The sequence below is a fragment of the Trichosurus vulpecula genome, chromosome 8, assembly GCF_011100635.1.
Source record: "Trichosurus vulpecula isolate mTriVul1 chromosome 8, mTriVul1.pri, whole genome shotgun sequence".
Taxonomy (NCBI): domain Eukaryota; kingdom Metazoa; phylum Chordata; class Mammalia; order Diprotodontia; family Phalangeridae; genus Trichosurus; species Trichosurus vulpecula.
The window spans coordinates 185,569,157-185,582,607 of record NC_050580.1 but is presented as its reverse complement, the minus strand read 5'-3'; the positions used below and the strand labels follow the sequence as shown (position 1 = coordinate 185,582,607).

Below are 13,451 nucleotides of genomic sequence, written 5' to 3'. Positions count from 1 at the left end.
AATAAACTTTCCATATCTCAGTTTCCTCATCTGTAAAAATGGGAATGATAAATGCAGGGTTATTGTGAGGATCACATATTTTTAAAATGCCCTACAAATTGAGTACACTTTCTACTGAGCTGCAAGACTATGAGGAAGAATAGCTGGCATTTATATAGTACATTTAATGTCTGCAGAGCACTACAGATGTCACAAGAACCTTGGGGCATAAGGGCTCTTGTTATCTCCGTTTTACAGATGCAGAAACTGAAACCTGGAGAGGTCGAGTGAGTTTCCCAGGTCATGGAGCTAGTAAGTGTCTGTAGCAAGATTCGAACTTAGGTCTTCCTGACTCCAAGTCCAGCACTCTATGCCCTGTGCCACCTACCTGCTACAAGTGACGTGAAACAGTGCTGCAACTTTGAGGGTCAGAGCAGGCTAACATACTAGTACATCAGAAGATACGGTTCTTCTTAAATGAGTAGGTGTCACAGTGTCACCTAGGAAATATAAGCCATATATGTGGAGGAGTGACTTACCCTTACCTGTATACCCTATTTTACTCCTAACCTGGCTATTTATGCCTCCTTCACATACTTCATTGTCAAAGACTAGTTCAAAATTTGTAGCAAAATGTGTGCCCTTGCGCTTTGATTGAAGGGCCATTGATAAGCCCCTTAAGGAGGGTGTCCCCCGTGCTGCACTCTTCCGGACTTCTCCATCATATCCATTCTCCTTTCTACCCCCCTCCACTTTTCAGCTTCCTTTTGTCTTGCCCATTAGATTGTAAGATCCTTGAGGACAGGGATTGTCTTTTGCTTTAGTTTGTATCCAAGGGGATTAGCAAAATGGCACTTAATAGGTGCTTATTTAATGTTAATTGACCGACTTATCTAAAAGCTGTCCCCAACCCTGTCACATCAGAATAAAGGAGCTACTGGACCCATTAAATATGAAAAAGTACTGGTACCCTAAACTAGATTTTCCCCCAATCATTATACGATCAGCCCTAGATAGTTACAATTATTCCCTTGCAATTGAATCTTACTATTAGAGAATGAAGACAGTGGTACAAAGGAAATAAAAAGCAGCTGGTGAGGGTTTTAAAATAAGATGACATGTTTGAGGCTGACAGTTCATCCCAGCTGTTGACTTGAACTGGTAAGCATGCTTTACCCTTGCTGTATCAGGTGTTCACAGGAGATGATTGGGTTGCCAGTGAGAACATCAGTTTTCTATTCCTGAAACCAATCCTTTTGATCTCACTTTTAATAAAGAGATCGTGAAATAGCTATCAACATACTTTGTTATGATAATTATCATTTATATTTCTTAGTGATGATGACAACAGCCACAATAATGACATTGACATAGGAGTTTAAGATTTACGAAACGCATTTCTTACAGTAACTGGATAATGTGGATTGTACAAATACTATTATCCCTTTAAAGCACGAAGAGACTCAGAAGTTCCTGATTCTGTGGCTAACAAGTACACTTAAATTGGCTTAAGAATTAGCCACAAATCTTTGCTTTAAAAAAAATTCTCTTGAATGTTCTACCTTTGTGAAGCTTTGAGGTCTTGTTCTTATACTATGCACGCTGTAGAAGCAAAATAATGAGGATCTTTAGATAGATGGGGCTCACGAATATAGGAAATGTAACAGAAAATAAACTACGTTCATTGCTTTCATGAAGTCTTCACAAGTGCTAATAGGCTGATTTTAGACAGTACTTCAGAGATTGTATTCATCATTGTCTCTGCTGTGGCCAGTGCTGACTGTCTTGTTTTGGATGATAGTGAAACCCTAACTTAAACCTATGATAAAGTCACCTTATTAACATATGTATCTTCCTTAATTAATCTGTGACAGGAGCCTGCACCACATCACTGAGTCAGGTGCTATGATCTCTACTGACTGTTCACAAATCCAGTATTAAGGATTTTGTCCTTTCATTAATCCCCATGTACTTTATCCCTCACCTAACCTCCAGGCTCCAGTCAAATGAGCTATCTCTTATGCCCTTTCATTACTATTATGTAGTAGAGATCACGCAACTTGAAACTGGAAGGCCTAACTTTTCCCAGGTCCTAGCACTGTCATTAACTAGCTTTGTAACCTTCTTTAGTCTCTTTTTCTTTTTTTGTTATTTTATTAAGGATTTTTTAAATTTAATATTTTTGTTTTCAGCATTGATTTCCACAAGGTTTTGGGTTACAAATTTTCTCCCCATTTCTACCTTCCCTCCCACTCCAAGATGGCATACATTCTGATTACCCCATTCCCCAGTCAGCCCTCCCTTCTGTCACCCCCCTCCCCCTCACCCTATCCCCTTTCCCCTTAGTTTCTTGTAGGGCAAGATAGATTTCTATGCCCCATTGCCTGTGTACCTTATTTCCCAGTTGCATGCAAAAACAAATTTTTTTGAGCATCTGCTTTTAAAACTCTGAGTTCCAAATTCTCTCCCCTCTTCCCTCCCCACCCACTCTCCCTAAGAAGACAAGCAATTGAACATAGGCCACACATGTATCATTATGCAAAACACTCCCATAAATAGTCATGTTGTGAAAGACTAACTATTTTCCTCCCTCCTTTCCTGTCCCCCTTTATTCAGTTTTCTCCCTTGACCCTGTCCCTTTTCAAAAGTGTTTGTTTTTGATTACCTCCTCCCCGTATCTGCACTCCCTTCTATCATCCCCCCTTGCTTATCCCTTTCCCCCTACTTTCCTGTGGGGTAAGATACCCAATTGGGTATGTATGTTATTCTCTCCTCAAATCAAATCTGGTGAGAGCAAGATTCACTCATTCCCACTCACCTGCACCCTCTTTCTTTCCAATGAACTGTTTTTCTTGCCACTTTCATGTGAGATAATTTACCCCATTCTTTCTCTCCCTTTCTCCCTCTCTCAATATATTTCTCTCTCATCCCTTAATTTGATTTTATTTTTTTAGATATCAGACCTTCATATTCAACTCACCCTTTCTATATATATGCATATTCCCTTCAACTACCCTAATACTGAGAAAGGTCTCATGAATTACATACATTATCTTTCCATGCAGCAGTGTAAGCAAAACAGTTCCACTTTAGTATGTCCCTTATGATTTCTCTTTCTTGTTTACCTTTTCATGCTTCTCTTGATTCTTCTGTTTGAAAGTCACATTTTCTGTTCAGCTCTGGTCTTTTCACTGAGAAAACTTGAGAGTCCTCTATTTTATTGAAAATCCATACTTTGCCTTGGAACATGATACTCAGTTTTGCTGGGTAGATGATTCTTGGTTTTAATCCTAACTCCTTTAACCTCCGGAATATGATATTCCAAGCCCTGCGATCCCTTAATGTAGAAGCTGCTAGATCTTATGTTATCCTGATTGTGTTTCCACAATACTCAAATTGTTTCTTTCTGGCTGCTTGCAGTATTTTCTCCTTGACCTGGGAACTCTGGAATTTGGCCACAATGTTCCTAGGAGTTATTTTGGGGGGATGTTTTTCAAGAGGAGACTGGTGGATTCTTTCAATTTCTATTTTACCCTCTGGCTCTAGACTATCGGGACAGTTCTCCTTGATAATTTCTTGAAAAGTGATGTCTAGGCTCTTTTTTTGATCATGGCTTTCAGGTAGTCCAATAATTTTTAAATTATCTCTCCTGGATCTATTTTCCAGGTCAGTGGTTTTCCCAATGAGATATTTCACATTGTCTTCCATTTTTTTCATTCCTTGGGTTCTGTTTAATAATATCATGATTTCTCCTAAAGTCACTAGCTTCCACTTGCTCCAGTCAACTTTTTAAGGTATTTTCTTCAGTGGTCTTTTGGACCTCCTTTTCCATTGGCTAATTCTGCCTTTCAAGGCATTCTTTTCCTCATTGGCTTTTTGGAGCTCTTTTGCTGTTTGAGTTAGTCTATTTTTTAAGGCGTTATTTTCTTTGGTATCTTTTTGGGTCACCTTTGGCAAGTCATTGACTTGTTTTTCATGATTTTCTTGCATCACTCTCATGTCTCTTCCCAATTCTTCCTCTACTTCTCTTACTTGCTTTCCAAATCCTTTTTGAGCTCTTCCATGGCCTGAGACCAGTTCATGTTTTTCTTGGAGGCTTTTGATGTAGGCTCTTTGACTTTGTTGACTTCTGGCTGTATGTTTTTTTTTCAATCGTTATTTATTTATTTAATATTTTTAGTTTTAGCATTAATTTTCACAAGAGTTTGCATTACAAATTTTCTCCCCATTTCTACCCTTCCTCCCACTCCAAGATGGCATATATTCTGATTGTCCCGTTCTCCAGTCAGCCCTCTCTTCTGTCACCCCACTCCTCCCATCCCCCTTTTTCCTTACTTTCTTGTAGGGCAAGATAGATTTCTTTGCCCCATTGCCTGTATATCTTATTTCCCAGTTGCATTCAAAAACAGCTTTTTTTGAACATCTGCTTTTAAAACTTTGACTTCGAAATTCTCTCCTCTCTTCCATCCCCACCCACCCTCCCTAAGAAGGCAAGCAATTTAACATAGGCCACACATGTATCATTATGTAAAACCCTTCCACAATACTTAAGTTGTGAAAGACTAACTATATTTTGCTCCCTCCTATCCTGTCCCCCATTATTCGATTTTCTCCCTTGGCCTGTCCCTTTTCAAAAGTATTTGTTTATGATTACCTCCTCCCCCATCTGCCCTCCCTTCTATCGTCCCCCTTTTTTATCCCCTTCCTCCTCCTTTCCTGTGGGGTGAGATACCCAATTGAGTGTGTATGTTGTTCCCTCCTCAAGTCAAATCTGATGAGAGCAGGATTCACTCATTCTCCCTCACCTCCCCCTCTTCCCTTCCAATGAACTGCTTTTTGTTGCCACTTTCATGGGAGATAATTTACACCCTTCTATCTCTCCCTTTCCCCCTCTCTCTATAATTCCTCTCTCATTCCTTAATTTGACTTTATTTTTTCAGATATCATCCCTTCATATTGAACTCTCCCTGTGCCCTCTGTGTGTGTGTGTGTGTATATTTTATATATATGTATATATATATTTATATATATATATATATATATATATGTATGTATGTATGTATATTCCCTTCAGCTACCCTAATACTGAGGTGTCATAAATTACACACCTCATCTTTCCATGTAGGAATGTAAACAAAACAGTTCAACTTTAGTAAGTCCCTTATGATTTCTCTTTCTTGTTTACCTTTTCATGCTTCTCTTGAATCTTGTGTTTGAAAGTCAGATTTTCTATTCAGCTCTGGTCTTTTTACTGAGAAAGCTTGAGAGTCCTCTATTTTATTGAAAATCCATATTTTGCCTTTAAGCATGATGCTCAGTTTTGCTGGGTAGGTGATTCTGGGTAGGTGGGTTTTAATCCTAGCGCCCTTGACCTCTGGAATATCATATTCCAAACCCTTTGATCCCTTAATGTAGAAGCTGCTAGATCTTATGTTATCCTGATTGTGTTTCAACAATACTCAAATTGTTTCTTTCTGGCTCCTTGCAGTATTTTCTCCTTGATCTGGGAGCTCTGGAATGTGGAGACAATATTCCTAGAAGTTTTCTTTTTGGGATCTTTTTCAGGAGGCGATTGGTGAATTCTTTCAATTTCTATTTTACCCACTGGCTCTAGAATATCAGGGCAGTTCTCCTTGATAATTTCTTGAAAGGTGATATCAAGGCTCCTTTTTTGATCATGGCTTTCAGGTAGTCCAATAATTTTTAAATTATCTCTCCTGGATCTATTTTCCAGGTCAGTGGTTTTTCCAGTGAGATACTTTGCATTGTCTTCCACTTTTTCATTCCTTTGGTTCTGTTTTATGATATCTTGATTTCTCATAAAGTCACTAGCTTCCACTTGCTCCAGTCTCATTTTTAAGGTAGTATTTTCTTCAGTGGTCTTTTGGACTTCCTTTTACATTTGTCTAATTCTGCCTTTCAAGGCATTCTTCTCCTCATTGGTTTTATGGATCTCTTTTGCCTTTTGAGTTAGTCTATTTTTAAGGTGTTGTTTTCTTCAGTATTTTTGGGGTCTCCTTTGGAAATCATTGACTTGTTTTTCATGGTTTTCTCACATCATTCTCATTTCTCTTCCCAATTTTTCCTCTACTTCTCTAACTTGCTTTTCCAAATCCTTTTTGAGCTCTTCCATGGCCTGAGACCAGTTCAGGTTTTTTCTTGGAGGCTTTTGATGTACCCTTTGACTTTGTTGAATTGTTCTTGCTGTATGTTTTGGTCTTCTTTGTCACCAAAGAAAGATTCCAAAGTCTAAGTCTGAATCTGAGTCTGTTTTCGTTACCTGGCCATGTTACCAGCCAACTACTTGACCCTTGAGTTTTTTGTTGGGGTATGACTTCTTCTAAAGTAGAGAGTACTTTGTTCCAAGCTTGAGGGGATGCGCTGTTGTTTTCAGAGCTATTTCTGTACAGCAGGCTCTGCCACACCAGTGCTCCTCCTCCCCCAAGAACCACCAACCCAGACAGTGACCCAAATCTAAGCAGGCTCTGCACTCCTGCTCTGATCCACCGCTTAATTCCTCCCACAGGGTGGGCCTGGCACCGGAAGCAACCTCAGCTGGAGCTCTGGAAGCAGTCCCAGAGCTGCACCACTTCTGTGCCCCCATGGGCTAGGGCAGACTGCACACTCTTTTCACTCTGTTTCCAGCAGTTTCTCCCACTGACCTTCTCTCTTGTCTTTGGCGTTTGTGAGTTGAGAAGTCTGGTAGCTGCCACAGCTCACTGATCCAGGGTCCTACCACCTGTTCTGCCCGGCTCCCAGTCTGGTTGGTCCAGGCACAGCTCATGCTTGACTGTGCTCCGCTCCATTCCTAGCTCCATGCGGTAGACCCTTCCCAGTGACCATCCAGGCTTTCCTGGGCTGGAGCCCTGCTTCTCTCTGCTATTTCGTGGGTTGTGCCCCTCTAGAATTTGTTCAGAGCCGTTTTTTCCAGGTGTTTGGAGGGACCTGGGGGAGAGTTTAGGCAAGCCTCTGCTTTCCCACGCCATCTTGGCTCCACCCCCACTTAGTCTATTTTTCTATTAAAGGGGATACTCACCCTATCTTTTTGAGAATCAAGTCAGATGATGTGTTTGAAAACACTCTGACTATAAATGACAATGTATTTGTGAAATTACCTTTCTCTTTTAGTCTATCAGATCCTCTTCTGTTCCATCATTTCAAACTTACTTCAAACATCTCTACTTTAAAAAATCTCCCTTAATGAAGTGGAAAAGGAACTAATAGATGTTTACTGGAGATTTCTACCCAATTAGGGGTTTTGTCATTTAAAAAAGGACTTGTGGCATTTAGAACAAATTAAGAAGAAAATAATGAAGGATGGATTAGAAAATAGGTTATATAATAATGATTCTTACTTTTATAGAAATTTACAAAGCATTTTCCTTGCTAAAAAAATCTGTAAAATAGGTAGTTCAAGTAATATCCCCATTTTTAAGTAGGGAAAAATTCTCTGAGACTAAGGAACTTGCCTATGTTTACTCAGCTGATAAGCATATGCGGCAAGATTCAAACTCAGAGACTCTGATTCAAAGTGCAGAGTTCTTTCCGCAGCACCATGTTGTTTAGGAATGGCTAAAGGAATTAGTATTCTTTAAAGATGATATGAGTACTTCATCATGGTGAGCTGAAGAAGAAGGCTCTCCCTGGAAGAACAGGAAGCCCTGTTCCCAGTGAAAACTTAGTGTTTAATGAAAAGATCAGTAGACTGAGACATGAAACCTTAGTTTTAGTCTCAGCTGAGCGTAACTTGTTGTATGACCTTATCAAGCAAGCCATTTCTCAAATATAAAATAGGTGGGTTGGACTAGATAGTCCAATGGTCCCTTTTGAGTTTCTTCAAAATAAAGAAAAAAATAGCCAAGAATGTTAAGGTAAATGGCCTTGACAGGCAGGAGTAACCAGCTGTTTATTTTTAAAAGAGACAACATAAGGGGAAATTGGCTCGGCCTTCAATAGGAAGAATATGATTTGTTTTTGTAAGATTCTTCTCAATGCTATTAAATGATAAGATAGTTTCTAGTGAATCTGTCACAGAGAAAACATCTGTTTGTTTGGGATTCTTTAGGTGTTATCTTGCCTCAAGGTGGCCCAGATGATTTCCGTATATCCCTTCCAGTTGCTTTAAATTTTAGCTGTTTCTGTTACTGCAGCAATGGTTGTGTGTAATTTCTTATTAATGATATTAAGGAATAACTAGTCAATTTTAATTTTTTCTTTTCAAAGATTAATATGCTGCTAAATTTTCAACTTGGAGAGAATTGTCCCTGTCCAGAGGAGATCCGAGAAGAACTATATGACTTCCATGATGATCTCCTTATTCACTGTGGTAAGCTGCCAAGAAAAAACTGTTCCTCAATTCCCCCAATAAATTCTGTTCCTATTTTCTTTTTTTAATATTTTAATTTAATATTTTATTTCCCCCAATTACATGTAAAAACAGTATTCAACATTCATTTTTAAAATTGAGTTCCAAATTTTCTCCCTCCTTCCCCTTACCCCTCATTGAGAAGGCAAGCAATTTGATATAGGTTATATGTGTGTAATCATGCAAAACATATTCCCATATTAGTCATGTTGTGAAAAAAACAAACCAAAATAAAAACCCCAAAAAAATTAAAAAGTGAAAAAGGTATACTTTGTATTCAAATTCCATCAGTTTTTTCTCTGGGGATGGAGAGCATTTTTCATGATAAGTTCTTCAGAGTTATCTCGCATCATTGTATTTCTTATCATTCTTCTCATTTCACTTTGCATCAATTCATGCCAGCCTCTCCAGGTTTTTCTGAAAACATCTAGCTCATCATTTTCTTATATCATGATAGTATTCCATTACAATCTTATGCCACAAATTGTTCAGCAACTCCCCAATTGATGGGCACACCGTCAGTTTCCAGTTCTTTGCCACTAGAAAAGAGCTGCTATAAATATTTGTTCCAAATTACTCTATACAATGATTGTTCCAAATGAGTGATGAATGTTCCAAATTGTTCTATATAATGATTGAATCAGTTTATGACTCCACCAGTGCTGCTTTGGTGTCTCAATTTTTCCTACATCTCCTCCGAAATTTATTATTCTGTTTTTCTGTACTGTTAGCCAATCTAATAGATGTGAGGTAATGCCTCGGTATTGTTTTAATTTGCATTTCTCCAATCAGTACTGATTTAGACTTTGAGTATCCATTCTTTCCCCTGAAGGATTATACTTAGTTTTGTGGGGTAGGTGATTCTTGGTTGTAATCCTAGCTCCTTTGCCTTCCAGAATATCATATTCCAGGCCCTCTAATACTTTGATTTAGAAGCTGCTAAGTCTTGTGTTATCTTGATTATGGCTCCACAGTATTTGAATTGTTTCTTTCTGACTGCTTGCAATACTTTCTACTTAACCTGGGAATTCTGGAACTGGGCTAGAATATTCTTGAGAGTTTTCTTTTTGTGATCTCTTTCAGGAGGTGATCAGTAGATTCATTCAATTTCTATTTTAGTCTCTGGTTCTAGAATATCAGGAAAGTTTTCCTTGATAATTTCTTTTTTTTTTGAGGGGGGAAAGCAAGGCAACTGGGGTTAAGTGACTTGCCTAACACAGCTAGTAAGCATCAAGTATCAGAGGCCAGATTTGAACTGAGATCCTCCTGACTCCAGGGCTGGTGCTCTATTCACTGTACCACCTAGCTGCCCTGATGATTTCTTGAAAGATGATATCTAAGCTTTTTTTTTTTCATCATGGCTTTCAGGAAATATAATAATTTTAAAATTATCTCTCTGGATCTCTTTTCCAGGTCAGTTGTTTTTCTAATATTTCACATTGTCTTCATTTTTTTTCATTTTTTTGATTTTATTTTATTGTTTCTTAATGTCTCATAGAGTCATTAGCTTCTTACTTGCTCAATTTTAATTTTTAGGGAATTATTTTCTTCAGAGTGGTTTGTACCTCTTTTTCCATGTGGCCAATTCCATTTTTTAATTAGATCTTTTCTTCAGTGAATTTTTGTATATCTTTTTCCATTTAGCCAGTTCTGCTTTTCCAGATATTCTTCTCCTCATTGAATTTTTGTACCTCTTTTACCATTAGGCCTATTCTGTTTTTCAAGTTGCTATTCTCTTCACTGTTTTTTGTACCTCCTTTATCAAGCCATTGACTCTTTTTTCATGATTTTCTTGCATCCCTCTTATTTCTCTTCCCAATTTATCCTCTACGTCTCTTGATTTTTAAAAACTTTTTTGAGCCTTTCCATGGCCTGAGAACCAATTCATATTTTTCTTGGAGGCTTTGGATGTAGGAATTTTGACTTTGCTTTCTTCTTATGAGTGTGTGTTTTGATCTTCCTTGTTACCATAGTAATTTTCTATGGTCAGAATTTTTTTCTGTTGTTTGCTCATTTTCCCAGCCTGTTTGTTGACTTTTCCTCTTTGTTAAAGTGGGGCCTGCTTCCAGGGTGGAGCACACATTGCCCCAAGGTTCAGGGGTTTTGTGCAGCTGTTTTCAGGGATACTTCTAGGTACCTGTAAATTTTCAGTTTTTCCAAGGAGTTATGATCTAAGAAGTGTGTTTACTACTCTCCTGGCCCACGCTGTGGTCTGTGAGTGACCACAAGTACATTCTCTGCCCTGGAACTCTAACGAGGGTCCCCACTCCACTATGGCCACAAGCCCTGATGTGCTAGTACTCCTCCTCCCACCCTGGGACTGCCCCAGGACTACAACCTGGATCTGAGTATGGGCAAAGCATCAGAGTTCTGCCCTCAGTGCCAGCAAAGGGACCCCCATTATCTCCTTCTGACCAGTTCAACCCCCTTACCATCTCTGGGCTGAGACCTCTGGAAGCAGCCACTGCAGCTGCTGATTCCTTTGCTCCCAAGGCCTGTTCCTGGTTTTCTGGTCCCTGGCCTGCACTGGTGTCACTTGTACTGGACTATGCTCTACTTTCACCCCATACAGTAGACCTTTCCTGCCAAACTTTTAAGTTGTCTTTGGCTGGAAAATTGTTTCACCCTGTTCTTTTGTGGGTTCTGCCACTCCAGGATTTGTTTTAGGGCATTATTTAAAAGTCTTTGGAGGGGTTTGGGAGAGAGCTCAGGTGAGTCCCTGCCTTCTGTCTGTCATCTTGGCTCTGCCCTCCTAATTTATTTATAAAGAACTTTGAGGAATCTTTAAATTATCTAAAATCATTACCTTTGCTTGAAGTTATTAGTCTTTGCCATTTTTTTAATAGGGAGAAGACAAAGTTAATGCCCCTAGATTACTCTGGCTAGAATGTCCTTCAGCCTGAAGAGACTTTACTCATCCACAGATGTCCATATAGTAACAACAATACCCTCTATTTACAAAGTTCAGAATCTGAAATCCAAACGTAGGATAAGACAAGTCGCTGACATCCCTGTCTTATGCATTTTGGCCTTATTGCTTAAATGTTATAATCCTGTGATCTTCAAATGGTTATAATATCCTTTAATTTACAAGGCAGCATTGGCTCTTCTAGCAAGTTGATTTCTATACAATTAGTGGTATTTGTTTACTGAATCTGTATCATGAATCTGTTCTTTCTGTATGGCACCAAGGTTTTTGATATGTGAGAGCTTGCTCCACATGAATGTATATTAGAGGGAGAGACTTAAGGTTTCTAGATGCTTTTATGCTTCAGAAAATCATCTAGAATAAATCAAGAAAGTCCACAGGAAGATTAAGATTTGTTTGTGGTAGACCATCAGATGTCTCTAAAGTCAGATGGAGACAAAATATATCCTTTATATGTTTTTCTGCTGTATGGCAATTGGTTACTGATAACTGTTAAGTAAAGATGATAATAGTGACATTTTCAATCACTTTTTGTCATTTGATAGGTATTCCATTGGAAGAAGAGGAAGAAGAAGAGGAGGACACTTCATGGACTGGCAAACTAAGAGCGCTGGTACATAAAATCAAAGGGCCACCAAAGCCAGAGAAGGAACAGCCAATGGAGGAGGAAGAACAGTGCCCAAGTAAGTATCTATCCAAGGCTCTGTGATCCAGCCTTCAGGTTTTTGAAGAGAAAGCTAACGTACTTTTTAATAAAGGTGTGAAGTGAATGTGGGCTGCTCAGCCTTAGAAAAAACACTTAGTATTGTTAGAACAGTTAATGGTGGTGTTGTTGGTGTATATTTTGAGTTATGCTTTTCTTCCAAAATTATAAATTCCATTCAGATGGTCTTTGGAAATCTAAAAGAACTTTTCTGGTCCGTTACTTTTCAGTGCATCTACTGTGAGAAGCACTGTAGCATTATAGAAAGAGTGCTAGACTTGGAGTGAGGAAAGATCTGTTTGACTCCTGCCTCAATCACTTACTAGCTATGTGACTGTGAGCAAGTCACTTAGCCCCCTCTTTTTTTCTTCTGTGAAATAAGGATGATTATAATACTTAAAATGCTTACTTCATAATATTGTAAGGAAGGTCAAATGACTTTGTAAACCTCAACATACTAAGTAAATATCAGTTGTAGTTCCTATCACTCAGTAACCCTGTTTTTGGCCTTCTTAAATGTTCCAATTAATTTTTTTCTTTTTAATTATTACATATTTTAGGCCCTGTGCATTTTGGCTTCTTTACATGGTGCCAAAAACTGCCTTGGTGAGGAACTCAAATAATAGGTCAAAAGAGATAGTAAACATAGGACATGATTTCCCTTGAGTCAGACTTTGGTGGTAAAGGACATGGGGCCTAGAAGGCAGATCTAATAAATTAGGATGAAAAGGAGTATCTGAGCCCACAGGGGGAAAAGATAGTTCACATTTATGTAACATTTTAAGGTTTGCAAAACAGTTGTATGTTGTATCTACACTTAACAGATGAGAAAACTAGAGCTCAGAGAGGCAGAGTTTTGCAAAAGCTCCTACAGTTAGTTAGTAGCTGAACTGTAGTTTGAACCCAGGTCCAAGTGTTCCTTTAGATGTACCATGTTGCTTCCTCATAAGATGTCAAAAATATGGATACATACATATATCTCATAGGTTTTCCTATATCAGAAGAAAATTAAAATAAGTTCCTCTAAGACAAGTTCCTGTAAGATAAATTATTTTCTTTTTAGGCTATGTTATTATTTTCAGCTTTAACTTTGCCTTTCCAGTGAGGAGGGCCTTGATTCCAAAAGGTATATGTAAAAGCTTTGATAAACAATACATTGCATTTACCACCAGCTATTTTTTAAACATTGTCAACCCTTGTCCAGATTCATTTCGCCAGCCCTTATATTATATATGGCTCCTATCTTACTTCATGTTGAAACAAGATCATAATTTGTTCAATATAATAGAAGACTGTCTCTAAGCCTCTCTCTTAACCATTAAAACATCAAGTGTAAGATTGTCTGAACATTACACACATACACACACACACACACATAAAATCATTGCCCATCTTTGTACAGATTTTTCAAATTTGTCATTGGCTTGAAATAGAAGAAAGTTCATGGATTTTATAAAGTTATATTTAATCTTATT

The 13,451-nt window shown here is 38.4% G+C and overlaps 1 protein-coding gene across 1 annotated transcript in view; it reads left to right on the top strand.

Moving 5' to 3' along the window:
- RYR3 (ryanodine receptor 3) overlaps positions 1-13,451 on the top strand; it is a 633,352-nt gene that overhangs the window by 363,252 nt on the left and 256,649 nt on the right. The window contains exons 37-38 of the mRNA XM_036736677.1: positions 8,203-8,305; positions 11,819-11,956. Coding sequence (XP_036592572.1) covers positions 8,203-8,305; positions 11,819-11,956 — 241 coding nt within the window. The remainder of the gene's footprint in view (positions 1-8,202; positions 8,306-11,818; positions 11,957-13,451) is intronic.